At 43.7% G+C, this 27795-nt stretch overlaps 2 protein-coding genes across 4 annotated transcripts; one reads left to right on the plus strand and one right to left on the minus strand.

The window, feature by feature from the left end:
• Positions 1-609: 609 nt before the first annotated feature.
• On the minus strand, positions 610-27561 carry Miga (mitoguardin). The gene is made up of 9 exons (XM_011138362.3): positions 27360-27561; positions 27022-27166; positions 26757-26900; positions 2847-3034; positions 2188-2325; positions 1983-2095; positions 1749-1917; positions 1376-1609; positions 610-1288 (listed from the first exon to the last, which is right to left on the minus strand). The coding sequence occupies exons 1-9, from the start codon at positions 27456-27458 to the stop codon at positions 971-973; spliced, it is 1548 nt and encodes a 515-aa protein (XP_011136664.1). The 5' UTR covers positions 27459-27561; the 3' UTR covers positions 610-970.
• uzip (beta-pore-forming protein unzipped) lies at positions 6853-24148 on the plus strand. 3 transcript variants are annotated; one of them, XM_011138359.3, is made up of 5 exons: positions 6853-7129; positions 20249-20462; positions 20819-21210; positions 21614-21948; positions 23276-24148. In XM_011138359.3, exons 2-5 carry the CDS (start codon positions 20249-20251, stop codon positions 23814-23816), a joined length of 1482 nt encoding a protein of 493 aa, XP_011136661.1. In that variant the 5' UTR covers positions 6853-7129; the 3' UTR covers positions 23817-24148. The 3 variants fall into 3 exon arrangements, with proteins under 3 accessions (XP_011136661.1, XP_025155540.1, XP_011136660.1); XM_025299755.1 differs by lacking the exon at positions 6853-7129 and adding an exon at positions 19856-19873; XM_011138358.3 differs by lacking the exon at positions 6853-7129 and adding an exon at positions 19904-20041.
• Positions 27562-27795: the final 234 nt, after the last annotated feature.

The raw sequence follows: 27795 nt of genomic DNA on the forward strand, positions 1-27795 counted from the left end.
TCATGGTTTCATGCTATAGATTGTTTTTTTCACTAATATATTATTCTATTTGGATATTAAAAACAAACGAGGCGACATTGTGCATTAATCTAACTTAAATTCTGCTATAACTTATCACATTAATCAGCATGTATTGCAATATTGCAATATATTGCAGTATGTCGTGTGATCTTATTGAGATGAATAATAACTCTTGGAACAATATAGAAATGAATTACTTGGACATTATTTTACAACCGCGTGTGATTATAAATATAATTAAAATACTAAAACAAGATTTTTTTACATTCTGAAATAAAACAAAATAAACTGTATATTAATCATCATTAATAATATATATCAATAATAATTGAGCTATAATTCTTGGTATTATATGGTAACGTGACTGATAAAATGATTACAAAATTCATCCTGATTTCATTATAATGCAATTTTTATAGTCTAGTTATTTCAGAATGAGATTAATATCTCGTTTGCTTAATTTTCCAATTACAGTAAATAGAGATCCATCTCATTGATACAATTACATAAAATTTCCGTTGTACATTCTATTATATTCTTGGCTTATTAAAATGCAACATACGACATTAAAGATCATTAACATATCTGTTTAAGACTGACACAATTTATGATATATTCAAGTATTATGCGTGAAAGCTGATATACGTGTGAAATTTTGAAGAAAGTTAAGTGCGACGTTGTAAATTAGTTTACAAAATAATCACTTATTTATCGCGGTAATTACTTATTACTGCCGATGTGGTGGTGAAAATGAAAATATGCAGTAATACGCTCTATTCATTTAATTAGTCGAATATGATATTAGATCAGATACGACATTAATTTGGTTAATGTTGCGATATTATCGTCGACGATATTACTACTTTGTTTATCGTAGTACATGTAATGCAATTTACATATGTACTAGATTTAATATATACTAATGGCTGTCTACGTATGTCTCGTTTGGTTAGCAGCCTTCCAACGATAATCTTTGATTTATATTCTCGACTCTCGTTTTCATTTCTCTAAGAATATCGGCGGCGAGGTCGTCCACAGTTGTATATCGTACTTTAAAAATATTAAATATATCTATAAGAAATTCGATCACTTGCTCTTTAAAGTAGTAACAAGTAGAACGTAGGTTGCTTTCCGAGCCCAAGAATCCCCATACAAGTACCGGAGAGATTTGCTCGGAGATTGAATAGAAATGTGCCAGGAAGCCCTGATCATATTTTAGCATCTGTCTTTTACCCATGAGAACGGACCATACCGCCGTCCCTATCGCCTGTAAAAGTAATTATCGATTATTTTGAACACCAGGAAAAATATCATACAATAAAAACATTAATGTTCTCTTCGTTCGTAAACTTACAGTTTCCCTGAAACTAGCAGATATCCATCGGTTTTGGAGTATAGCCTTGATGGACGATGGAGGTTTTTCCATCTCTTCGAACGCGTCCAACAGTATGAAGTCGACGAGGACATCATAGAAGTTCATGCACTTGACACCGCGAACGGTCAATTCCTCCTCCATAATACTATGGTTACGTGGCTCTTTCAGAAATTCCAACATGCGCTCGTAATATACTAAATAATCTTTGGGATCCTAACAAATCGTTCAATTAGTTTCCATCGACAAATATTTTATATTCATATCATTTATATTACGTATTTATATTTTCCATTTACTAAAAGAACTATTTCAGCAAATGTAATAACTATAACAAATGTTGAAATAACTTTACCCTGTCTGCGTACATAATTAAATCACTCATAACTTGCCGGCCCATGTCTGCTATAAATGCTGTCGCCGCGGGCAAATTAAATAATTTGGTATAAGCCTGTCGTAAGCAATGTACTTTTGCTAAATATTCTACATCTGATCCACACCTTACAAGTTCTGTGTGCATTCTCCTGCAACAATATAAATTATGTAATGTATTCGATTAACCAACTATAAAGGACTGATAGCGATTTACCTGCAAGGAATACCATTGTCTTCGTGTTGTTTAAGAGCGGCATGATACAATGCTTGCCTCTCCAAATGTGGAAACAACTCAGAGAATTCTTCGAACTCGCGCAAATCCGCAACCTGAAGTAATTTTAATATCGTAAGTTGATTTATCTCTCTTAATCTAATAATTTCTGATTGAAAGAAATTGTCAAAACTGATTCATCACTTACCCCGTCACGCGCAGATTCGAAAGAATCGGGTGATGACGCGGCGTCAACTCTTTCCTTGCCAGACATTCGTGTCTCAACATGTGAGGGTTTACGACTATCGAGACTCTCCTCGCTATCGTTACGGAATAATACAGAATGCTGCCAAAAAATAAATAATAAGAATTATCATGGATTTGGAAACTACAGCCATCTTACAAACGATATATTTATATATTGATCATACAATGTATGATACATATGATGTATATGTGATATGATACGATAAAATAATCTACGATATATGCCCATATATGTATATATATAATCACACATATTTGATCTGACACTCAGATTACTCGAAGAAAGTCGTGAACTTCCTATGCCGTAATGTCCGCAACAATTCCCGGTCTGGCGTCGGGTCAAGTGACTCGTTGCGCTAATTACCCCCGGGGCGGTTGTCATTTAAATTGGATTAATTCCCGCATTTTTTTACCAACCAGTAGAAAGGCAATTGATGAATGCAGTGGAATGGAATGGTATATCGGGTGACCACATAGTCGTCCGCGGAGGACGAAGGACCGAGGCGATCGAATGTGTATCTCTCTCTCTTTCTCTCTCTCTCTCTCTCTCTGAATCAGATCAGGTTCAAAAAATTTCAGGAATATGAATAAAGACCGCACCTGATCAATGAACAACATTTCCGCCTGATCTTGCATTTGATACCCTACGTCAAGCAGTGTCTGTACATCTTTGGTAAACGCCGCATCGGCCTTCGTTTGCAGTGCCAAGGTTTCGTTGTTGAAGGTAGAACTAAATGCAGTGAGCGCATCTTCCCAGCAGTAGAGAGCCTTTTCCAACGCCTCGAGACCTGTGATTAAACGATATTATCTAATTTTAATAAAGGAAATACCAATGTGCGCATGTGCTTCTACATATTGCGATTCATATTTTATAATCGTATACATAAAATTATAATAAAATGTAATAATGATAAGGAAGTGGCATGAAATAGGATATAGAATGATAAGTTGGATAAGATAAAAAGAAATATATATATATATATATTAGATATATTTGTTTAGCATGTAAGATAAAGTTTTGTGATATTAGATTAAGTTTATAGAAATATAAAAGTTTTAACAGAAAGCACAAACAAGCACAGACAAAATATGAAAGTTTTAACAAAAGACACAGACAAGCGGAAAGAAAGATAAGAAGTAGAATAATTTGGAAACGATAGGTTTATATTTTGTAATAGATATAAAGAAATGTTAACAGAAGACACAGATAAGCGAGAAAAAATATCAAAAGGAAGTAAAATAACTTGGAAACAATAGCTTTTTATTTCGTAACAGATATAAAGAAGTATATTTGTGTTAGGATAACGCCGTAGATTTCTAAGATAAAGATTAGAAGTTAGGTATAGAATTATTAAGAATTTAGAATAAAATGAATAGGTAAATGAGATAAGGAAGTTGATTGTAAACCAAGTTCCCTTCTTGATCATTGTAGCTGAAATGAAAAACTATCACTAATAAAATCTCCCTATTTAGATATATAACCTGAAAATTTTAAAAATGCTAATAAGAATTTTATTTAGTTGGTATTGTCAAAAAAAAAACATGTATGGGTGTTAGATTCGGTGCTATTGTCATTGATGATAAAGCATAGTAGCACTATTGTCTATTTAACTACATGCCAAACGTAATTATTTATTATTTCCCTGGATGTTCATAGATATCCAATTGTTGCGAGCATTTGAATTTAGTTTCTGACAAGAAAAGCGCACACAAAAATGATTACTTCTTTCCAGAGAATGACTGATTACATACGAGTGTATGATACATCCTATAGATCATACAGATGTTAAAAAGTGAAAAAGGAGATTGCGACTTTGCAAGTAAAGAACAAGGGTAATGCGTGCCACTTGACTCAGAACTCGAATTCCGAGTCGGTGACATCACATATACACACACTCTCTCTCTCTCCTTTTTCATTTAATCTTTTTGTAAGTCGTCACGGAGTGTTCACCAATTTGCTACAACGGAAGTCCGACACACTGTGTTAATTTAGGAGAGAAGTGGGGAGGCCAGGCTATAATGTCCCGAATGCTGACCCATTCATCATTTCCAATCTGTGTCCTTATCGCTATATTGCGCATCAACAATTATACAATATTGTTCGACAAAGACAGGATATACCACGAAGAACCTTCTCATCATGAGAGTTCAATACGATAACTAATCTCCAAGTTCATATTTAAACAAAAGCCAATAGGCGACATGTTTTGTGCTTGTCGGAAAATACTCGAAGTTTCTAAGATATTATGATTTATATTTATATTATGTATAAGATTTAGCTACTTGATCTTTCTTGCCAACCTGGAGAGTCTTTTACTGATAATTCTAGAAGTTCCGATAATAAAAGAAAAGCCATGACTCGTTTTGTTCATTTTAGAAATCTAAAAAAGGTGTTACCATCTATTTCGACATACAGATTTGATTTATTCTTATTAACAACGGATTAAAAATAACGTTATATACCTATAATTAAGTTCTATCATTATGTTTTGTTAGAATCAATGATAGTACATAGATAATACCACTTCGCTCTATAAGTGACTTTTTAAATCCTCAATTTGCTTTTAGCTTCAGAAAGGGAATTTTGTTTTATCGTCAAAGTTTTATTGTAAATTCGAAATCCAGATGTCAAATTTGTTTCGATCGCGCGCCACATATATCAGAACCTATATGAAAATTTGAAGAACTACAAAAGTTATTTAGAGAGGAGTTGAAGAGACGAGAGGTCGACAAACTCGACAGTACCATTCAACCGGATGAAATAGTAAACACTAACTTATAAATGCACTTGTAGCTAATATTCTTGTTGAGAAGCGATGGCATCAATTGAGCCGAGAGGAGATCAAATTGACGCCTCATGTTGATGCAGCCCGATCTTCGTACGAAATATCGATTGCGTGACCGGCGCCGGTGACTCTCCTCTTCGCAACGGCGTTAATTTCGTCTCTGAAGCGACTTCAATTTCGTACAAGGAGGGACGTATATACGTGCCGCCGACTTGACCCACCCTATATACGCAATAGCGAGACGCGCGTTGATTATTTGCGCTACTCATCTCGACGAAATAAAAGTCACGTTCTTGAAATCGAACCAGGAAAAATGGCAAGGCGAAATGAAACACGATAATACGTGTCCCACATCGCATTGGCTCGCTCCAAAATTGTCGCGTTTCGTTCGGGTATTCTTCTGATCTCTCCAAGAGAATCGCATCATACATTTTGCGCAAATTCATTTTGTACGATTAAACCTGAAATTGAAAGAAATGATACGTTTTTGAAGGATTGTCCCTTTTCTCGTGGAATTAAAATTTGCCTGAAGACGTAACGTGTCTTCTTACATCTTGAAGGAGCAACATCTTAACCCTCTTAGATCAGGCCATAATTTGAGAAGATAATTTATTTCCCATGTTCGTCCCAGCTTCGTTCTTAAGGATTTTCTTTTAATTTCAGTCCGTATTACAAGTCGCGAGAATGGTTCATCCCCTGATCGATATACAAAAGACGGGAGGTGCGGAAGTGACATAATTGAACAGTTAGGAAATGCGAGGCCGCACCGGGGCACCGGGTTAAGTCTAACGGAAGGGTTAACCCGTCGCGATCCTCCGGGCCAGCATCAATGCGATCGTTACGGCCGCAGGACAAGGGGATCGTAAGACCACGAAGGGATGGATACCCCATGGAGAAAGGCGGCTGTGCGACGCCGTTGCACACATCCGGCGTCAATAATACCCGAGCGTGACGTAATCGCTGGGCCGGCCGGTCATTGGAGGATGCGTCATCCAATGGTGAGGGGTCGATACGGGGTGCCCTTGCGATTCACAGGGCGCGCATCGTCGCTTTGAAGTTGCGCCATTTCGCGCCTCGAGCGAGTGTGAGCGCACTTTCCCGAGTGCATGTTGCGTTCGTCGTCGATTACGCGTATCACTTTCGCTTCCCCGAGGAAATTCCGGGTAACGGCCTCGTCCTCGCGCCATCGGCAGGGAGCACATCGGAGGGGGTTGGCGCCGCAAGGTCGAAACTCATGCGAGCGTCCGGAAAAATACGCGTTGCGGCAACTTTGCGCGCGCGCGCTAACTGCGCAGGGGTGGTCCTCCGAAGAATTCTCAAGGGGACGATTGCGTCGGAATGAGACATCACCTCGTTCATGTTTCGATCGTACACGCCGGAGCCTAAACGCAGTTCATATCCTCGAGTTGTGTCTTGTGTTGTCGAAGTTGAGCACTGAATGCAAAGAGGATACTCGTATCGAATGCAGGTAAATTCGAAAATCAGCGCGCTACTGAACACGCCCGATTTACGCAATTTGGTAGAATCCCAGCGAAAACATGTTGATCGTACGCCGCTCCTTGGTCACCCAACGCGCATTTTTTTCTCTTCGTGTTCTTTGATAACCTAACTCCCCGTTGACGCTCGAGTATTTCGAAAGCGAAATAACATGTATTTTCTCTTAAGCTTTGAATAATACACAGTGAATTTCGTTTTTTAAGCCAATAGTGCGAGCACCGCCGAGTGGGGGTGCGACCAATGGGAGTACGGCGAGCGTTGAGCGGAGAGGAGAGCAACGAGAGGCGCACAAGTGGGAGATGGTTTGCGCTGGCGTCAGTTATTCGGCAAACGCGTTCAGCGAAGTACGCGCTCGTTGCCGATTGCGCAGCACTCCCGCAGCGAGTGTTTCCGTATTCCGCTCTCGGCCGTTGACACGCGGACTCGCCGACCGAAAGTAACAGAAGATCGTCCTGTCGTCGCGAGATCGTAATCCGCGGCAAGTAAACGGAATCACCCCGAGTGCTTCTAATATTCCAGCGATCGACGTCGCGCGCGCGCGCGCGCGTTATTTGGATTATAAAGTTGAGTGCTGACGAGCAAGCCGAAGACGCAATTGAGGTGAGTATGAGCCGAGCCACGCCGAGAACATCGTGTACACGACAAATTCGTCACGATGGATATGTAGGGAGAGATAAAATATGCACGCGGCATCTCTGTATGCTCCCGAAGGATGCACCGATAACACGATTTGAATGTAACTTCGTTGCATAGTGGGCGCCATTCACAGGGCCAACGGAATTCGATAGATTCCGTTACGACGCAATACGATACGGTAATTCTGTGTCGGAAGGATTCGTCCTAACCTTTATCCAGTCCTCTGCGGGTACCCGAGTCGTCCTTTCCGCGTCAGCTCGTACACTTCCGCCTTTCTGGCGGAATAGGCTCTCGCAGCGCGTCGTTACCTTCATTTCTCGAGGTAAACTTCTGAGGATCTCTCGAGGAAGCTTATAAATATATGAATGATCTTTTCGAATCCACACCGACATGTCTGCTCTATTTTCGCCGCAGCGAAGGCGGGATTCTGAAAATCGATATTTGATAAATTCAGACGTGTGTGCCACCGGTGTGACGCACTATGGGCCGGTGTGCGCCCAGGTGAGACGAAAATATCTTCTTTCCAAGAGAACGAGAATAATATCTGAGAATCTAATTATTTCTGTATATTTTCCGATAACCTGGATATATACCGTGTCTATTCTTTCGCTTGTCGCTACTCGGGCGAGAGATCAATAGGATCGATGTCGGCTTCTCTATCCTTGGGGAAAAAGAGAGAGAATCGTATTGTCTCCTCCCTCCTCTCGACAAAAGGAACGCTCATCTGTCGTGAGAGAGATCGGGAAGTTCGCCGACAATATGAAGCCTCGAGCAACACCTGGGCGCGTATTTTGCTTGTTTATTGCGCAACGTTCGCGCAACAACAAATGCGACGCAAACAAAAATCGACCGACCATACACAGACGCAATATGCCAATTCCGAGAATCTGCGCATGAAGCGAGTATGGAAATTGTGTAATCCTCGACCGACGTGAGTTCGCGACACTTCATTCATAGATACATCTTATATTATTTTTCTCGTCAGTCGACGACACCGTTCGCGAGTTTCGGAACATGGACGGTTCTCTTTGCGGCAAGATTATTAGGTCTATGAATTTCGTTACTGATCGGCATTTGAATGTATAAGTGTGTTACACCTGAAGGATATCTCACGGGAGTCCAAAACACGCGGAAATCGTTTAGACCCGGATGGTACGGACTTAGCCGCGGAATTTAGGCTGGCGTAGGTTTCTCTATGGGGGTCAAGTTCAGAGGTCAATAACTCGGTGATGGCAGTGGGTGGTTGGTTTCTGGCGGTACCTTCGAATAAAAGTGAATGCCGCGGCCGCACGTAAGTGCAACGATAGCGGCCGTAACCGCGCCGGCAGCAGATCGATGGAGGTGTGTGCCTGGTGAACTTGGAAATTCCCCTAGCACACGCGCACTTCCTCGTCGCTCTCTTTCTCGCTCTTTCTCGGTCCCTTCCTCCGGTGGATGGTGTTTGCCACGGTGTGTTTCGCATACGTATAACACGAGAATAACGCACGCCCAGGTAAACGGAGGCGCGGACGTATATAACGAGCGATTAAAAAAAACTGCTAATCTTCAAGTCGCGCTGCGCCGCCTCGATCGCCCGCCAATCGCCCGCGATGATTCACGCTTGCCCGAGGGGCCGTACTGGGTGTCCTGCTGGAAAAGGGACGCGTATCCCTCGCGAGAAATCCGCGGCCTCGGTTTCCCACAAGTTTCCCTTTCGCCCCTTCTCGGATTTAGAAAGAAACGGAACTGAGATTTAAACCGCTATAGACTCATCGGGTAGTCATTATTTAATAAATAATAGGGAAGTTGAATATACACATGTATAATATAATTATATATGTCAAACACACACACACACAAATAGATGATATTGAGAGAACTCGACTGTATTTATCTTCATTTTTCCAGAATTGCGTTACCTTCGTGCGACTGACAATTTTCTTGATCGGCTCTAATCTCCCTCTGGAATAATAACTAAAGACACGCTGTCCTGCTTTTTTTTCGGCTCGCTTTATATCGCGAGGAAGAGGGTCGCTTCCCGTTGCGTGACCGGAGAAATAGTGATACAGTTATAAGATTAATACGCAACACGTATGAGTCTCCGCGATAACAATTGACGATTATGAAATTCCTAATATTATTGCATTAAACCTAGTTTATATCGCGCATGATACGCGCAAGGATGCCAATGCCGGTGTTTTAGCGTAATGCAGACATTGAGTAACGCTTCTGAGACGAAACTAATCGAGTTCACACCTCGAGGAAGTCGCGCAACACAATATCCTGAAGTCTGCAGCAAGGGAAGAAGAAGCGAATATAAAATTTTTTATTCCCTTGCCTTCGTACAACGGAGACGGAAAAAAAGCGAACAACTGGAATTTATTTGGCGCAATAGCGTCGCGATGTGGTAATTATAAAGCAGGACAATGGTTTTACTCGGAAATCGCTATAATTTTATCTTCTTCTGACAACTCGATTATCACTCAGTATACGAGTTACGAGCGTTTAAGTGAGAATGTTGTGTTACGTCATGTGGCTACTGTTTACCATTTATCTGTTGATTAATCTTTTTTCCTCGTCGAGGTGCGCGCGTTGAAAACTTTTAATTACGAGAATACCACGTTTATATTGCGTTATGCAGCATCGCTCGCTAATCAATTGCATTTCGCTCCTCGCGCGTTATTTTATTCTCTCTCGACTTTCCGTTCGAGACCGCAAGAATGCTCGTAGGCCCGTTCAGAATGACGGATGCATTACACGGTGCATTTGCGCAAGTGCTTTCAGCGTAATTAATCGTAGGTAGCTGCAGGGTACGTAACCCGATTTTAGATACTAAAGTCGACTGTACGAACATACGCGAGGGTTCTCGTAATGCAACCTTCGCGAGCATATGAAATGCGATTTACTGTGATCATAACTCGCTTTATATGACCCGCTTTATTTCCGCTAAACAGCTCCGCGAATTTTTGGCCACGCTATAACGCGGCGTTGCATTATGTATTACATTAGATATCCCGGCTGTTTAATTAAATTCTGGTATAGTAGGCCGGTTAATGGTCGTCGACTTCCATCGGCAGAAATATTAAATTTCCCACGATCATACAATAATTACGTCGCTAACCGCACGTGCGGCTAGGATATTGCGCCAACTCGAGCGAAGATAAAATCTCTCTTCCCACAAAATCGTGTCTCCGTCCCTTTCTCCTTCTTTTTATGGCTCGGAACCTCGCTTCTTCATACAGAATATCGCCCGTGTACGCGCTTTTTTGTAGATCGCGCTGTCTCGCGCGCGAACGGCCAGAAATATATCACGGAAGAAAGCTTTAACGAGCAGGTATACGCGCCGGTCGCTGTTGTCGTCTCACGCGAGCGCTTTCTATCCCAACGCCGACGCGTCGATGGATGCAAATTGCCGTCCGACGCGTAATGAGATACGCGATCACATTGGATATTAGGTAATAGTGGCGAAGCCCCTGGTCGCTCGGGAGGATGCTTCTCGACCCTGATGAGGCTAATAAAAGTGACATCATTACCCGCCCCGGCGGCGCAACGAGCCTTTAACCTACACGTTGACCGTTCTGATTTTCATAATCTGGTTCACGACATCGTCGCACGTTGCCTGCTCGTCTCTCACGCCTCTCCGCGCTTCTCTTTATTCTCTCTCTCTCTCTCTCTCTCTCTCTCTCTCTCTCTCTCTCTCTCTCTCTCTCTCTCTCTCTCTCTCTCTCTCTCTCGCGGCCTCGGTCGCGCAGCGTGCGCGTCCTCCTCCTTCAGCGCGAGGAGTCGGCCGAGTACGAAGGACGCTAGAATTCCTTCATTTTTCCCATCAACATTGCCGGGGTATCTAGGTTCCTACGTAACTGGAAGGATATTAATACTCCTGGTATCCTTGAAAGTGTGCAGCGCGCGATCTTGTAAAATTTTTCTATGGCGTGTCTGTGGCGTCGCACACACTTCATGTGACTTCAAAGTTCCATTTCTTTACGAATAAATGTCACGTTCGTGCAACGTGCCGTGCTCGGGATAAGAATTTGCCGCGTTTGACGTATTATTGTCCAATCTTTACGACTCTTCGAACGACTGTGTTTCCTTCGTAATAGAGAGAGAGAGGGGGGGAGGGAGGGAGAGAGAGAGAGTACCACGCGATCACGGAACATCGTGATCGTCGAAGAGAGAGAATGAAACGTCTACCCCGTCTCTTCTAATCGTCAGGACCTCGGCTTCGTCGTAAAGTAGAGCGATGGAGGTCAGACTGTAATAGTACGAACGCCACGTCAGCGACGAGAATCTCTCGCTACAACCCGCGGTTGTATCTCCCGATGTACCCAGCGTGATACGCGCGATTGTCCTTTTTGGGCCCGCGCGCGGCTCCTTTTATTCGTCTCGTCGTCGCGTCTCTCCGAGTAACGGTCGTACGGAGTACGGTCGCGGAAAACAGTAATAATGGATTCTTTCACAGGCCGCGTGCGCTTTTTTTTTCTTTTTTCTTTTTTCTTGATGCCAAGATTATTACATACTGGATAAACACGCGAGATAAATCAGCTTCTTGTACCGTTCGAGATTCATCGCGCGCGTAAGCCACTGCGCCGGATCGGTTAATTAAATTCCCGCTGAGGAGAAACTCGGCAGCGAGAAGCGCACGTCGAAGAATTCAACGAGGCAATCTAGAAGCGGTGCCTTCTCGCTGTCTAATTTTCGCGGTACGTACGTGGAGAAACGACGAAGCCAAGGAGGATATCCTGCGACAATCGAGAGTAATCAACGTGCTCAAGACAACGATCATAAAGAGAGAAAGAGACAGCAAGCGAGCAAGCCTCACCAGGCGCAGAATCGCGGTTAAGTTTCCGATGCACGATGCCCCACGGGGGCAATCGAGCGACGGAAATGAGTTTAACAATGACTGTAGAGACGACGACGGTCTCCGGTTGCATAGGTGGCCTTGACAGTGACAGATAGGTATACTGTGCGCGGTCGCGAGCGTCACTTTTCGCCCTCGCGGTCGCAATCTTGGAGCCAGTAACGGTGCCTTTGCACGTCAATGAGTGTACCTGACGTATTTATCGATGATGGCGTACCGGTTATTAGCGTTTAATCCTTTGCGCCAGAGCGACAATAACCCTTTTCACCTATCGCGCGCACAGAAGGCGATACTGTCACTGTGAGCATATTCTCTCCTATAGTCCGAGTTAATCGACTTCGATTCGAGGCCGGACCTCTGCACTATTGTTCTAACAATAGATGGAATAGGGACAGAAAATGAGAGATTCTGTTCTCTCTCTCTCTCTCTCTCTCTCTTCCTCTTCCTCTTCCTCTCTCCCTCTCTCTCTTTTCCCCTGCAGGTCAATGTGAAACGTTATCGATTTACCGTTCGGCCGTGCGCGCGGTCTTCGAGCGTGGAAACTGGCGAGAAAATTCATCGAGCGTTTTAATTCGAAACGATCAGAGCGTGAGAGGAAGAGGAAGAGAGAGAGAGAGAGAGAGAGAGAGAGAGAGAGAGAGAGAGAGAGAGAGAGAGAGAGAGAGAGAGAGAGACACGTGCGTCGCTAATTATAATGCAAGAACCGAGATCTGATCTCTCGAGAGGGTTCCACGGTCAATTAAGTCGCTCGCACGAATTACGCTCTACGAGATTTTTATTGGCCGGCGCGGCCTTAGAAAGTAGGGTTTCGTATACGCGCGTATATTAAATAGCTCGTCGCACTTGATTTTCTTTCATCGACTTCCTCCGTGAGATTTGAAGTGCACGGTCAACACGGGCGGATCCGGGCCGGACACGCTCGGTCGGCTGGCCGATCGCAAGAAGGTAAATAGCCGCAGGGTATAATGACGTAAGACGATGAGAGTCTGAGCTGATGTTACGTTTTGTCCCGGCGAAGGTAAATGGAGCCGCGCGTAAGAAACTCTCGTGCAACGACGAGAGAAATATTCTTTTGGAACAACTCCGCGCGCACAGGAAATCACGGGGCGATCGGGCACATGTCCAAATCAAGATCAATATCCTTCTTTTCTTTTCCATTAATTTATTCCATTAATTATTTCCTTTTCCATTAAAATCTTTTTTTTCCCCTTTTCAAAATTTTTTTCTTTTTTTTTTTTTTCGTAACTTGTACGACGGAAAGAAAAATTTTCGAGATGCGGTCACCGTGCAAATCGTGATGCAATGTTGATGCAATACCTACAGAGCGAGGGAGAGAGACACACAGAGAGAAAGGAGCCCTTTACTCATCCGGCATATCACTTCCACCACTTTCCTCCTGTGTCTCGCTAGACTTTTCATTACGGCGCACTTAAACCGAGACTCGGCGATGAGGTAACAAGAAAGAGCGAAGAATAAGCTTCGTTCTATTGTGTGTGCACGGCACGAGTGCGTGGCGCTTGTGAAAAGTGTGTGTACGAACGAGGACGACAATGCGTCTGCTTCGCGGCGTCTCGGCTTTGAGCCTAGTCAGAATTTATTTCTTTGTGTCGCGTCGTTGTCGAGAGGGGCGCGTGCAGCAGGATCTCTTTCTTCTGCTTCCTTCCCGCTGCCTCGGCCGCGCGCGCACGTGTGTTAAGGAGAGCGGCTGGATGATACCGAAGGAGCGCCGCCCGCACTCGACTGCAGCAGCAGCGGGGTCGTTGCAGCGCGGCAGCGGGGGTGTTATCATGGTAACGCTGCGCGCTGATAGCGGACCGCGGCCGACCAGCAAAATCGATATTCCCCTCATTTCATATTCCGCAGGACAAGGGCATGCCCTATTATCTGCCCTACGCGTGGCGAACACGAAGGCGAATATGTGTCCTGAACACTGACTATATTCCCAATACGGGACGCGCGTGCGAGATTCCCATCTCAAGGATTTCGCTGTCGAGAAGGAAAGAGAGCGCAGAAGATTGTGTTGTTGATTCAGTTCGTACGTTACGCGAAATTCGGCGGAACAAGCCTGACCATAATCGAACCGCTTTGTATCCATACTCTTAAAAATGAGAAAGAATAGGAAACATGCGAAAGGAGGTTTGTCACATGTGGTCCTCATTATTTGATGGTGCGATTTGACTCGACGATTAAAATCGAGAGGTTCAACAGTTGAGACAACTTGGAGATGAGTTCTCTCCCACGGCATGTTTACTCCTTTTTCTAGGCGAAGTCTGGCGAAATATCGACAATGTTCTCATGTAGTTCTGAGAGAGTCTGGGCTAGATCTCGAGAACAAAAAAGTGCAAAAGTATTCAGAAGCACGTGAAAGGGGTGAGACCTCTCGAGAGAAAATAACTTGGACGTTAGGTCCATTCCAGAACGCGCGCGAGGCACTTTCTCTCAAATTACCGGTGAATATTAGCGTGCCGCCGTAATTCATTGTGAAAGTCAATTATCTAATTTCGTCCGAGGATAATCCCCGCGCAGCAACGTTTCACCGGTGTGTTCACGCAAAATCGCAACGCGCGCGCGCGCGCCTCGCCGTTCCCGGCGATGCATCATTTCAAAAGTTTCGTCGCTCGTCGTAAAAACCATCAACAAATTTAAACCGTTCGAGCTGTTGTTTGCGCCACGCGGTTGTTACCTCTATGCCCGGATTCGTGAATAATCGATGGGAAATCGGGGTCACCACTTCTCTCCTCTCTTCCTCATGGCGGACAGTTTGTGTCGACAGCGTATCGTGAGATACGTAATCGCGATCGCGCGGATTTATCCTAATTACTAAATTTCTTGTCTTCTTCATCGATCCTCCTCTCTTCAAACATGTCCTCATACATGTGAGCAGGCAGGCAGGCAGAAAAAGGCGAGACACTCTCATTGTTTTGGGGAAGCGCGAGGGACTCAAAGAGACGTCTCGTCTCCTTGGCATCCAAGTTTCGGTTGGACCCCTGAAGCGTCACGACGGCGCGCGCGCGCATTGGTCCCAATTAAATAAGCAAACGTTCGCCAGGGTCACTTACAAGCCGCCTGCCAGCAGTTAAGGCCAGTAGGTCACCGGCGCATCAAACGACAGCGCGAAATGTAACGAATGGCCTTTGGCGTATTACACACGAAGGACATCTTACTCCGACGAGGCGCGCTTCGCCACGATTGAGTTTCCTCGTCGACTTGGTCGCATATACGATGCATTTCGTCGTCGCGATAAACACGCAACTGTAATCCCTCCTCGCTGCTCACCGATCGAGCGCGCTGGCCGATATCGTGCGCTGAATATCAATTTCTACGACTGCAATCATAGCTTCCCCCTGCATGTAATCACGGTAACGTATACGGAATGGGAATCAATGGGCAGGAGAAACGTGAGATCGTTTCAATCTCGAAGCCGTCATCGACCTCGTAATGTCCGAGTTTTTACGTATCATTTCATCAGCGTTTCATTCGGAGGAAGGATGCTATTATACACGCACACCTCATGCTTTTGTCATGTGTGACAAATGTGGATCCTCTCGCGTGTATGGGCAGTATTTTATTTGGTATCTTTAAACATACGCAAGTCCGGCAACCTTTATCGCTACTCCATCTATGTATCATCGTATGTTAGGAGAATTCTATTTTCAGGCATAATTGTTAAACAACACGAGACGACCGCATCGACGGTCGCGACGGCGCGATATCTTGACCCGATTGATCTCCGATTCCGACTGGTTCTTGAATCGCTCCGTTTTATGCATCCAGCAAGGTTACAGCGCGAGCGTGAAGTGCGACTTACGGATCGCGACTCACGAGTCACACCCACGTGCAGCGTGGCTTTTTATTAGCCTCTGAGCCTAAGAAAGAAACACATCTGCGTGTAACGCAAATATCCGCGAGTGTTCGTCCCGAGTGGGAACGAGATCCTTGCGTAAGTACCTCATGCGAGGATACGCGTTCACGGGTCTCGACCTTCGCCGCGATATGCCGATTGTATTGTCTGCCAATGTCTACGACATAAGGCCGGAGAGGATAGACGGCTGAAAAATTCGACGTGTAAAGCGTGGGAACCACACCCACTGTGCAACAATCTGTGTCGACGTTGTTGCGCAAGCTTGGCCGCAGTTGACAGTGGTCATTGAAGTTCCGTTGGTACGCGCGACACGAGAAATCGCGGTTGATATATCGCGTACCTATTGCATTATTTTATCTCACGGTTGCACGAAGTCTCATTTTTACCCATCACTCGCGAGAATTGACCGTTGTGTAGAGCCATTTTTATTTTCACCGGGCTCGGCGCTTTTGCAACCGTCGTCTATGATAACCCACTAGAGAGATCGCTATTATGTTTCCGCTGTATTGCAAAATATCTTGCGAGAAAAGAAATATAAAATTACACACGTACACGTGTATATATCTGTTCTCGGGGAGTCGCGTTACACGCCGACGCGAACAAGACCGCGCTTTATGTACCGTTCGCCGCTTTTAAACAGCGAACGCGCCGCGTGCACGCAGCGCGCGTCGAATAAAGCGCGAATCTGCGCGCGGGCGTAGCTTTTAACGGAACTGTTTACCGTTCGCGCAACGACTTTCGTCCAAAGTCGAGTTTGCTGAATCGCGCGACGAGAGTCATCGAGCACAGCCGCGGGAGGATCTCGAATTCTGACACGTGTCGATGATTCCTCCGCGTCATCGACGTTGTCTTCGGCGCCGTCGCCGCCGCCTTTAAACCGGTTACAAGTTGCACCGCGTTATTTACGGTCTGACAAGCCACCTACCACGAGTCTAAGTGCCTTTATAGCGTTGGCTAGCCTAAGTTAAATGGTAATAAATCGCGCACACGTTCGTCATCACGCGAGGAAGTTGAGTTCGCCGTGAGAGTTACAAAGTCAATGTCACGTCGTAACTTACACCTCGTTGCATCTCGTACATGTGTCTCTCTTTCTCTCTCTCTTTCTCTCTCTCTCTCTCTCTCTCTCTCTCTCTCTCTCTCTCCCCTTCATGTGCACGATGAAAGTTACCCGCTGCTCGTCGAAGGCAAACTCATATCAGCAAGATGCATCGAGTTAATCCTTAAAAGTACTCACGTGGAAGGTACACAGTTGCACGTGTAAACGTTACCAATCACCTTCCTTTCTTTCCTTCTCTTTCAGATGGACTCGATTTTGAGTCCTCAACGACTCGAGGAGATTTCGCGCAAAATTAGCTACCCTCGTCCTTCTTTCCGAAAGAATACGAAAATGAGAGAAAAACGAACCTCAGTTGAACTGACTCGACAGGAATACTCAAAATAGCAGAGAGAGAGAGAGAGAGAGGGGGAAGAAAAGAGACGCGAATATAAAACAACGGTGAAATCCGCGATTAACGGGACTTCTTGTACGTTGCGTAGCGTAAAACGAGATTACACCTCTGCGGGATTAGCTGCGTAAAACCGGTGCGACATATCTCGCTCGAGAAGACGTCTAGAATGTGACTGCAGAAAGGGAAAATCAATCGTGTTTGCCGCATTTTTGTCGCTGTTATATTTTTCAACTTGTTTAAATAGAAATTCATTGATCGTGTTGGGTACGCGGGTGACGTAACGCTCTCGCGACCGAGAGTAATGGATTTGAACGCGCGTTTGTACCTCGCAACGTTTTTCGCCTCACCAGCATATTATTTATGCAAATTCCAATTCGCCTCAATTATAAAGCCCGGCGAGAGTCGTTTGACATTTGCTACTTTTTACCTCGGATCGAACAGCGGTCGCTTCGTAACTCACTCCCGACCCAAGAGGTAGTTCCTCAAATCGGAATTTATAAGCGTCTCTTTTAGACGCGCAAAGGTGAATTTCAATGTGAGTCTTTTACGTGTCTAACTGCTTTTTAGGTCACGGACTTTTTCCACCAAGTTGACCTCTCGCGAGTACGAAATACGTCGCAGTGTCACGACTGCGAACCTGAGGAACATGATTCGCATGATAGTAGATAAGAGAGAAAAATATCGTGCGTAGGCGGCTACGAAGAAAGAAACGCGTGAGACCAGGGAGAGAAAAAAGCCGGACCCGCGCAATTGTACGAGGCGGCTAGATCTGAAAGAATGGGATTATCAGCCGCGTCGAATCTTCGCTGGCAATTGGAGCGGTGCCATCGCGACAATAACGCACCGACAATGACGACCGGCTTCCGCGGAACTGCGAACAACGCGAGCGGAAACGTTTTGTCAGCGGGTAACGCTGTTAAATTGCCCAGCGGTTAACACGGGATCGGTCGCATTTTTGCGAGAGAACAATTTTTCGGCACTGCCGAAGTATGTGTGCGAAGATTCATGGATGAAGTGTACGTGAGCAACCGGACCAATTTAATCCGAAGCTGAAGACAGCGAGACGTACCGTTGATTTGACATCGAGATAGATCCTCGAACTTTCTATATCAACCTTGATAGGTTTTTTTCCCTCCCTCTCCCGTTACCATTTGACACCGTTTTTAATGCGCCGTAGTGACATTTCAATTACTATCCCCCTGTTATTGTGGTTCTCCCCGTCACTCTAATCCACCACTATCCATTGCGATATCATGCGCGCATTGCTACGGTATCGTGGGCAACATTGCGGCTGGTCACGCACACGTTCCCGTTTGCGAAATTCTTTTCCGGTGGATTCGATATTTTATTTCTTTCTCTTTTTTTGCCGTAATCGATCAACTGCGTCGTCTCGCCGTCGGCCGCTGTTGATTTGACAAGTGGACCAGCGTGAACGTCCGACTGGCAAGTTTAGAAAACGAGTAGCGCGGGGAAACCAGTTTATTCCTTAAAGCGGAGTCGCGACGACGATGATGACGACAACGACGGAGATCATTCAACAAAGAAACCAGGGGGGTATTCTTTTGTGTAGCACATTCATCCAGGTGTTTTCGTTCTATTTTCATCTCTGATTCAGTCTCTCTTTCTCTCTCTCTCTCTCTCTCTCTCTCTCTCTCTCTCTCTCTCTCTCTCTCTCTCTCTCTCTCTCTCTCTCTCTCATGTCATCGAATATCGCAAGTCTCTTGACATTTCAGCGATCTTTCCCAAATGCCACCGGCAGAAACGCGGAATCTCATTTGCAGTTTTTTCTGTTAACATAAAAGACGCGCTTGAAGGCTCACAGCCATCATAGATCCGCTCCAAGGCGGAGGCAGGAAGAAAGAAAATCCTCCCGGCAGGATTTTTTTCTCGAGCACCGGCACGGAAGTCGAGCAGTGTGAAACGAGTGTATTATCACGTAAACGGATATACCACGGAACCGTTACGGTTACTTGAAGTCAATATACCGGGTGCGCGGCGCAAAGTGCGAGCATGGTCGCGTGAGTTATCGGAGATGGCCGCAAAAGTGCAACGGATGATGAAACTGTTTAGGATTACCATCTCTCGCCGATTGGTAGCATCTCGCGTGCGAACTTTGTCCGACCGTATAGTATCAATTACGCGTGAAGCGACCGGTTGCGCAACGATTGCGTCTTTGTGAGCTTGCACATGGCAATTGCGTCGATCTTGCTTGAGCTGCCGATCTCTAAGTGGATTACGACTTCCTTCGTTCTTTCCTCCGTTCGTTCCGACTTTCTTCATCCGTTTGTCAATCAAACGTCGCGTGTTACCACCGAGCACTCTAAGAGGTGAACACTCTCAAGATCTCACACGTTAGTCTCTCAGCGGTTTCTCGAAGTAACCCAAGCGAAAACACGAAACAAGAGCAAAACCGAGCGACGAGGTCCAGTTACACACTCGGGGGGCCCTCGTGTTAAAGACACGCTCGGTATAGCGTAAGCGGAAACGTAATCACAAAGCCCGAGGGGGTCAGTCAGCTTCTCGCTGTTATGCGAGCGCAGTTGGCGCGTAGGTAGCAGTAGGTGAGCGAAACTATGCGCGCTCTTCGTGCCTGTTTTTTGTTACCGGCGCGATAGTAATGCAATTAGGGGAAAGCGTGGCATCCTTGTGCGCGTAATCGCCGGAAAATCACTCGTGCTTTTTGCATACCCCGTCTGGTCGAGGGGGGAAAAATGGGCAAGCGAGAGAGGGTGAGCGATGTCGAAAGAGAAAGAGAGAGAGAGAGAGAGAGAGCGAGAGAAGACGCTCTCTATCGTATGCGTGTGTGCTTTTTATTCCAGCATGATAGAAGATCCATCGTTACTTCATCACGAGTCGTGTTATCGACTTCGTCAGCCGACTCGGGAGCAACTGACGACTGCTTGACTCACTCGTTCTCACTCAAATCTCAATTGCAGATGCTTTGGCAGAAGAACTACCTTGCCTTGGGACTGCTTGGCGTCCTCTTGCTGTCGGTGACGGCGGACAACAGCGTGCACATACTCTCGAAGTATGGTCAACAGCAGGTTACCTCGACTACGCTCAAGTGGCTGCCGGTGGTGCACTACAACCCGAGCGAATCGAAGGAGATAGTCATCGGAGGCTTCGAGATCGCACCAGATGGTGGTGAAGGTGCGCCTCTTTTCAGCCTATCGTCGGCTTACGCACAGTGTGTTATCACGCGCTATACACGTATCTTTCCTGTGTGCAATATTGTATGCGCGCGAGACGCGCATCGTCATTGACATTGAAACTCTGATACTTAATTCGCATTGCATTATAGACTGGAATAATATATTTAGAGACAGGGTGGATTTGCATTTTTTGAGGAAATCGTATCGCGCCTTATCCCCCTCCGTTTGGAACCGATAATTGTAATCATCGCCTATAGTTAACTATAGTTAATTGTATTGTTATACATAATGTTAACTGTTACACTCCTGATAATTATATATACTGATAATTAATCCAATTACGACGTTTTGCAGATGAAACTTTTGCCAACCAAGCGGAAAAACCGGAAATGAAGAGGCGGCCGCTCTACGTGTGTCGCGCGATGCATAGCAGCAGCGTATGGCTTGCTGGGACGCAAAAGGACAAGGAGAAACGCTGCACCGTGACGTTACATGGTAGCGTGCAGTCGTATGATAAGTACGAGCTACTGGAGAACGTCGACGGGGCGGCGCGAATCACTTGGGTTCGCTGGACGAAATTCTTCCAACCCTTACTGGGCGCGGTGTACGTCGACAAGAAGATGTTGGTGGCCCGCTACGAGGCCGACAACAGCGATAAGAGGGACACTACGAAGTCGCGGTACACTCACTACATCGGCACGCTCAACTCGAATGATAATTTCGGTTCGATCATCTACGCGAATGAGGTGAGTGTCCCGAATCGAGGGAAGCGAAAGGCGAGGCTCGTGGGAAATTATTGGAATTTCATGTTATTCGGTATTCGCGTCCGAGTCTTGCTTGATGAAAATCTCAAAAGCGCAAGGATGCTCGACGTTGAAGTATAAAATCACAAACATCCTGAAGAAGCTCATTTTTCGGAGGGTTTTGCTGCGCTTTGTTTCTTTGGCTTAATAGAAGGTTATCGTAATTCATAATTTATTATTATTTGTGAGAGAAGTTTTTCAAGAACTCACAGAACAGTGTTTGTAGTAGATGTCTCATTGTTAGAAAACGGTTAACAATAGCTAACTCAATAACAGCATGGTGTATTCGTCGAGGAGGTAATTAACGCCGGTGATGTTCTATACTCAAGATTCGATTCTCTTTCAGAATCGTGAGGAGAAGTTCACCAAGTCTGGCGAGCTGCTGGTGGAGACCGAGCCAATCCGTTACGAGCTCAGTGCAGTTAAACTCGACTGGCCTAAGAAGCGTAGCATCAAGCGCGAGCCGCGCGTACTCGCTGAGACGACCATCACCAACACGGGAACGGAAGCAGCGCAGATGGCGGAAGCTTGCACGTACTCGTACAACTATTCGGTCTATTGGGGTCGTAGGCACGCTATCCTGAACGGTCTCAACACTTCGATCACGCTGGTCAACGGCTCAACCCTGTCGAACGTAACGTGGGGTACACGACGCGAAGAGATTCGCATGGACGTTCACAAGTGAGAATCTTCCACTTCTTAACACTAGCAACTGATAGTAGTTAGCTTCAAGGTTGTCAAGCGATACATAGATACACGAGTATTTCTTTTCCTCTATGATTGTCAGAGAGGATTAGATATTCTACTACAGCAAAAACGTGAGAAGCGCCTATAGAAAATATGATCGCGTGTATAATGCGTGTTAGAATAGTAAATTCACACTGAACACTCGATCTGGTGGTCGAGAGAAAAAGGAAACAGATGTTTCGCATGCTCGTGTCGTATAATATTGAAGCATGGGATAAATTGACACTTTCGCGTCATATTTAGCAGATCAAAGGAGCAATCGCGAGGATTTATCGCGTCGTGAGCGAACATTCAGTCAGTCATAAACTAGAAGAACGTACGGTTTACGACGATGCGGTGCCGGTATAATCTCAGGCGCATCTGTATAATTAGATATAATTAGAGCGTGCACGGGTCTCTATTCCACGATGTAACCGTGTATCTTTCTCTATCTATATCTCTCTCTCTTTCTCTCTCTCTCTCGCGCTCGCTCTCCGTCTCTCTGTTTTTCTCCCTTTCTCTCTGTTTGTCTGCGACCACACGGCCACTCCATCGCTTCCTGTGCTTCCATCATTGAAGCTCACGTCGTGCGGATGAGCCTAGAGTGCACTTCGCACGGCGACGACTTCTCGCCACCCCACACTCTCCGACTGCCCCAGAACACTCTCCGCCGTGCGCGCACGGGCTTAAGTGATACTTCAACGCAACGCAATTACGCCGTGCGCATCAAATCCGCGCGCTCCAATTGCAACGCGACGACATTGATACCGCGACGAGTGCTACGCGATAATCTACTTCTGCATCCTGTCCGTAGTTTATCAATCGACATTTCCCCTCGACGGAATTAAACGTAAGAAATTCACCTGCTGACGTGTCAGGAGAGAGAGAGAGAGAGAGAACGGACGGTTAACATGCCCCAAAAGCAAGGCGATGAATGTTTGTTGAATTTTCTGAAGTGGGACAATACGATGTTTGCGCATTGTTTTGCTGTTTCGTCGTTAGTCGTCGAGGGTTGTCGAGGGACGCGTAATCTGAATCGAACAAGCAATTTAAGAGTGAGCCGAGCCAAGCCGAGCCGAGCTTGAATTCATATTTTCTGAAAATAGAGATCGCGTGCCGTAGAAAATCATACGAAGCTCGTAACAAGCTTGTAGTCTTCGTTTCCATAAAGTATGTTGTTTAATTGACGGTTTGGAAGCTAAGCTCTCTCGATCACGGGCCGCGATTAAGCTGGAAACTTGGCCGTGTATTAATGAATGTTGTAATTCAACGTTGTTGCCAGTGTGATAGTCTTCCTGGAGCCTGGTACGGGCGTGAACGTTACACTGAGGGCCAACTACACGGACATGGAGGTGCCGTACAGAGCCACGTTGATCTCTCACTACGAGGATAGCGCGACGACTTCTCGCGTGATCAGCGGCACGCGTCAGGAGGAGACTATGTTCGACATCATGCCGGAATTCGGACCTGTCTACTTCCTCAACAATTACAGCCTGGTGCCGACCACCATGCCTCCACCCACCACGGAACCGACCACCACTACTATCACTACGATGATGACGACGACGACGAAGCAACCGCAAGAAATGAGCAAGACGACGCACCGACATCGGCAGATGAATGACGAGTCGGACAACGACGAAAACTTGATTATACCACCGAAGAAGACGGATATGTCGACGGGTATGCAGAACGACGACGGCGGTCCGCTCTCACTCAAGAATAAGGTAGAGATAACGCACGGCGGCGCATGCGGTGCGCTCAAGTCGAGCTTACTAACGCTCGCCCCGGTGTTGCTGCTCATTCTCCATAGGATCACGTGAAAGCCCGACACGCGCGCAGACCTGTTTCTAACGCTAATTCCTCTCATTCCCGCAATAGTAAAGATAATATAATCTAATAGAATATAGAGAATACACACGAAAGAATACCGAAGAAATACAAGATATAAAAGATTAAGAAAAAAGCCAAAAAAAGAATACTATATACGCAAGAGAAAATTGCTGTAATTTCGTACGTAGCAAAGTACTATGTTGTACGGCGCGAGAGAAACCTCCTTGTTTAAAAAGAAAAAAAATACCGCTACTGAGCGTCGGCATCGCGGTACCGACGTATATGCTTGCCTTTAAAAAAGAAAAACTCGATATTTAATATATATATATATATAAATTATATGTGTATATATACATATATATATACACGAATATATGTACACATACTTATATACATACATACAAACATACCATACACCACATATACACATACACATACCCTCTTAGAATAGAGCAAAGAAAATGAGAGAGAGAGAGAGAGAGAGAGAGAGAGAGAGAGAGAGAGAGAGAGAGAGAGAGAGAGAGAGAGAGAGAGAGAGAGAGAGAGAGAGAGAGAGAGAGAGAGAAGAGAAAAGTATCTTCGTGATTGAACAATGAGCTAGTCTCATGACGACACGAATCAAGTACAAGAGAGATCGCAGCAACCGGAGTGAGCGAGTTGACGCGGAACGTTAACGTTAAACACGTTATCGTAGCACAGCGTGAGTGTAAACTCTGACATTCCGTCTTTTCTAATCCCGCTGTGAATCAACTTTCCAGCTAAAAATGTCTTATGCCTTCATAAAGTGTAATTCTAGATCATCTAGGAGATTAATCGCTTCGAGAAATGATGGCACATTCTTTTTTGAGGGTGGTGTCTAGGAAAGAGAAAGAAACAGAGAGAAAGAGCTATTAATTAACGCGGATAAGTTTCGGATAAGCAGTAGCATATACATCGAGCTAGGAGGAGATGAATAGAAGTTTAAGCGACGGAGAAAGAAGAAAAAAGACAGAGCAAGAAGATATACGAGTTAATTCAGCTACGATATATTTTTGAGATTGCCGATATAATTTTAGAAGATTGTAAAATTTATAAGCGAGGTAGCAAGTAAGGAAAACCACATATAGAAGTAGAAAGGTGGATGGGTACACGTTCTCTCGCGATACTAATTTAAGTTCCGCGATTATATCAGCGAAATGCGATAAGTCACTCACAGTTGACATGCAATAATAAGTTGCGATAAAACAGTTTCGACACAATGTACGTTTAAGAACGTTAAATGGATTACTTATGATTAATCCAGGTTGATCAAGCGTGTATGAGATATTATTTTCAAAATATTTATGGTAACATTATATGTATGCACGCGTTAATACGTTTTTCCTGGCTTTAAGTAAAGCAGTTCGATACATAAAGCAATTCGTGATGTACCCATCTGTTGCCAGCGTAAAGTGATAGGATGCGCAGATTTCCTAGACTACAGTTGAGAAGAAGATTGTAACATTGAAAAAGAATGAAAAGGAACCATATTGGTATATATAACGTACATATATATATCTCAATAATTCTTTAATAAGGGTAGAATATTTTGGTACGCGTACGAAGTGCGACTGTATGGTATATTGAGTATTGAAATTATTAAGTTCGATGTTTGAGAACAAAAATTTTTGATTTGCTCGAGAGCAATTGAAGATGACGCGGCGTATCATTTTTCATATAAGGTTGTGTATTGTCAAGCATTTTTATCCCGAAGAAATATCCGTATGTATATACTATATATTTCTATTGATCTTGATATAGTTGTAATTGTGTAGTAAGCTTATTTAACGGTTTATAGTTTTCTCTACCGATAGCGGCGTTTCCAGTACAATTTATATATTTTATTACTAACCAATGAAATGAACTGTAGGATTAGCACGGAACACTCATTTCGGACTAAAAGAAAAGAAAGACGCGGAATGTGTCTTGTAACGTACATACATGCGTTTATTGACGTAAGCCTAATCACGCTTGTTGTGATATTCAATAAAACTGCGTAAATGTGAGGTAGAAGAGAAAAGAGAAAAGTTCTGTCGTGCAATTCATTCATTACGAGAGAAAGCAATAATATGTTGCGAGATCGAAAGACTTACGTATATGAAGAGAAATGATAAAAAATAAAGCATCTGCAGGTAAACGAGTGCAAATAAAATTTATGTTGTCAAATTATACAGGCGATATTTCCTCCTTGCGGATGAACTGATGAAACAATAATGGCATACGATTTAATGTAAGTTCAAGGAAGAGGATAAAGCTGAACGCCCAGAGGCTGAGATTACAAAACTTACTCTATGGTTGCTTCTTGATAATTCTATATACCAATAGTAGGCAGATAAAATAAATGTCCTACAGAGAAAACCTAGCTATTTGACTTCGGCAGAGCCAAGAACTGTTCTAAAAGTATCTCTATCTAACACAGATGTATTATTTGTGAATATGGTATGCTGTATTGTACATTATCATGTAAATATAACTGCTATGTACATATAAGAAGCAAATTTACTATTTAACATCTGCCTCCTTTAATTGCTAATCAAATAAATTACTTGACCAATTATATATTAGAAATTTTATATATTTGTTTTAATTATAAAAGCTTTGTATTATTTCATGAGAAATGCATTAATATTAAAAAAAAATTAATCCAGTCCATTCATCCTTTTATATTAATAAAATTAGTCAAATTTTCAGACTAAGATTTATCTATATTTTCATTAAGATTTCACATATATAAGTATTTCCTTTTTTCAATTTTCATATGAATATTAGAAAATATATGGAAATCCAAATATCTCTAGGACACAATATTCAATAGTGTATAGTATCAATTTTAAATAATTTTCTGAATGTTTTTTATTTTATATATAAAACATTAAAATTATTGTTAAGTTAAATTGTTGTCAAAGACTTACCGAGCACACCATATTGTTGTGGAGTGAGTCTAACATCATCGTCTGGGACACCAGGTACAGATGAGATGAGTGAAGCACGATCACTAATATGACTCCTAGTACTAGCTTCGCTTCTTCTTGCCCAAGATACTTGTGATAACACATCTATATAGTTAATGTAAAAATATTATATTATTTTGTTTTGCTATGTAATTATTCACAACTTAAAAATGTTAATTATATTTTAACTTTAACCAAATTAATTTATATAATATAGCAATATTACCAAAATTAGAGGCCTTAGCACTCGCTAATCTTTGTTTGTAATCCCTATAAGGTCTCCTGGATGGAGGAGGTCTTCGTCGCCTCTTCAAAAACTGAGCTAGTCCTCCTAATAGTACTGAACCACCAGCAAAGCAGATAATAATAATCTGAGGAGAACAAAATGGACTTTAAAAAATTAATATAGTAGAAAATGATGTAGAAGAAAAATTCAAGTGATGACAAAACGTTTGTGCAATTGATACACTATTACGTAATTTTTTTTTACATTATTATGTAATGAACAAGCTAACGTTAATGAATGTATTTATTTTAACCTCAAAAAAGTGATAATTCACTCACTTTTTGCATACGAGATACATGTATCGACGGTAACATCATTGTACAATGTTGATGGAATGTTTCAAGAAACTGCCACAAATTATATCTGAACATTGTCATTCAATTTATTGTAAACAACGTTGTTAACCAAATTTTACACACAACGCTAACCAAATATTCACGTGTACCACTCGAGGCAAAATCGGGCAGAATAAAACAGACTGAAGAGTGTAAAGCAACGTAATGAAACAAGTAGACCTATAAGTAGGTTAATTATAGATAAGCAACTTCGTGAAATTTTTTTCAGCTACTATCTCTTCGTAGATGAAACTTGCGAAATCTATTTTTAATATAAAACATTCATTAAGAAATGAATAAAATGCTGAAAATGCTCTCTGTTAAATGCAATTTTTATATTTTTGATAAAAATAATTTTTTAAGGCAAAAATTTAGTTAA

This window comes from Harpegnathos saltator, unplaced genomic scaffold, assembly GCF_003227715.2.
Source record: "Harpegnathos saltator strain DR-91 unplaced genomic scaffold, Hsal_v8.6 scaffold290, whole genome shotgun sequence".
In the NCBI taxonomy this organism is placed as follows: Eukaryota; Metazoa; Arthropoda; class Insecta; order Hymenoptera; family Formicidae; genus Harpegnathos; species Harpegnathos saltator.

What these genes read in the sequence shown, in the direction of transcription:
- uzip (XM_011138358.3), top strand. An exon ending in CGCACCAGATGGTGGTGAAG is followed by an intron (nt 20,463 to 20,818) that starts GTGCGCCTCTTT and finishes GACGTTTTGCAG; the next exon opens with ATGAAACTTTTGCCAACCAA. An exon ending in CGATCATCTACGCGAATGAG is followed by an intron (nt 21,211 to 21,613) that starts GTGAGTGTCCCG and finishes ATTCTCTTTCAG; the next exon opens with AATCGTGAGGAGAAGTTCAC.
- Miga (XM_011138362.3), bottom strand. Translation starts at nt 27,458, where the DNA reads ATGACAATGTTCAGATATAATTTGTGGCAGTTTCTTGAAACATTCCAT. An exon ending in ACAACAATATGGTGTGCTCG is followed by an intron (nt 3,035 to 26,756) that starts GTAAGTCTTTGA and finishes GTTTAATCACAG; the next exon opens with GTCTCGAGGCGTTGGAAAAG. An exon ending in CTGCTAGTTTCAGGGAAACT is followed by an intron (nt 1,289 to 1,375) that starts GTAAGTTTACGA and finishes TTACTTTTACAG; the next exon opens with GCGATAGGGACGGCGGTATG.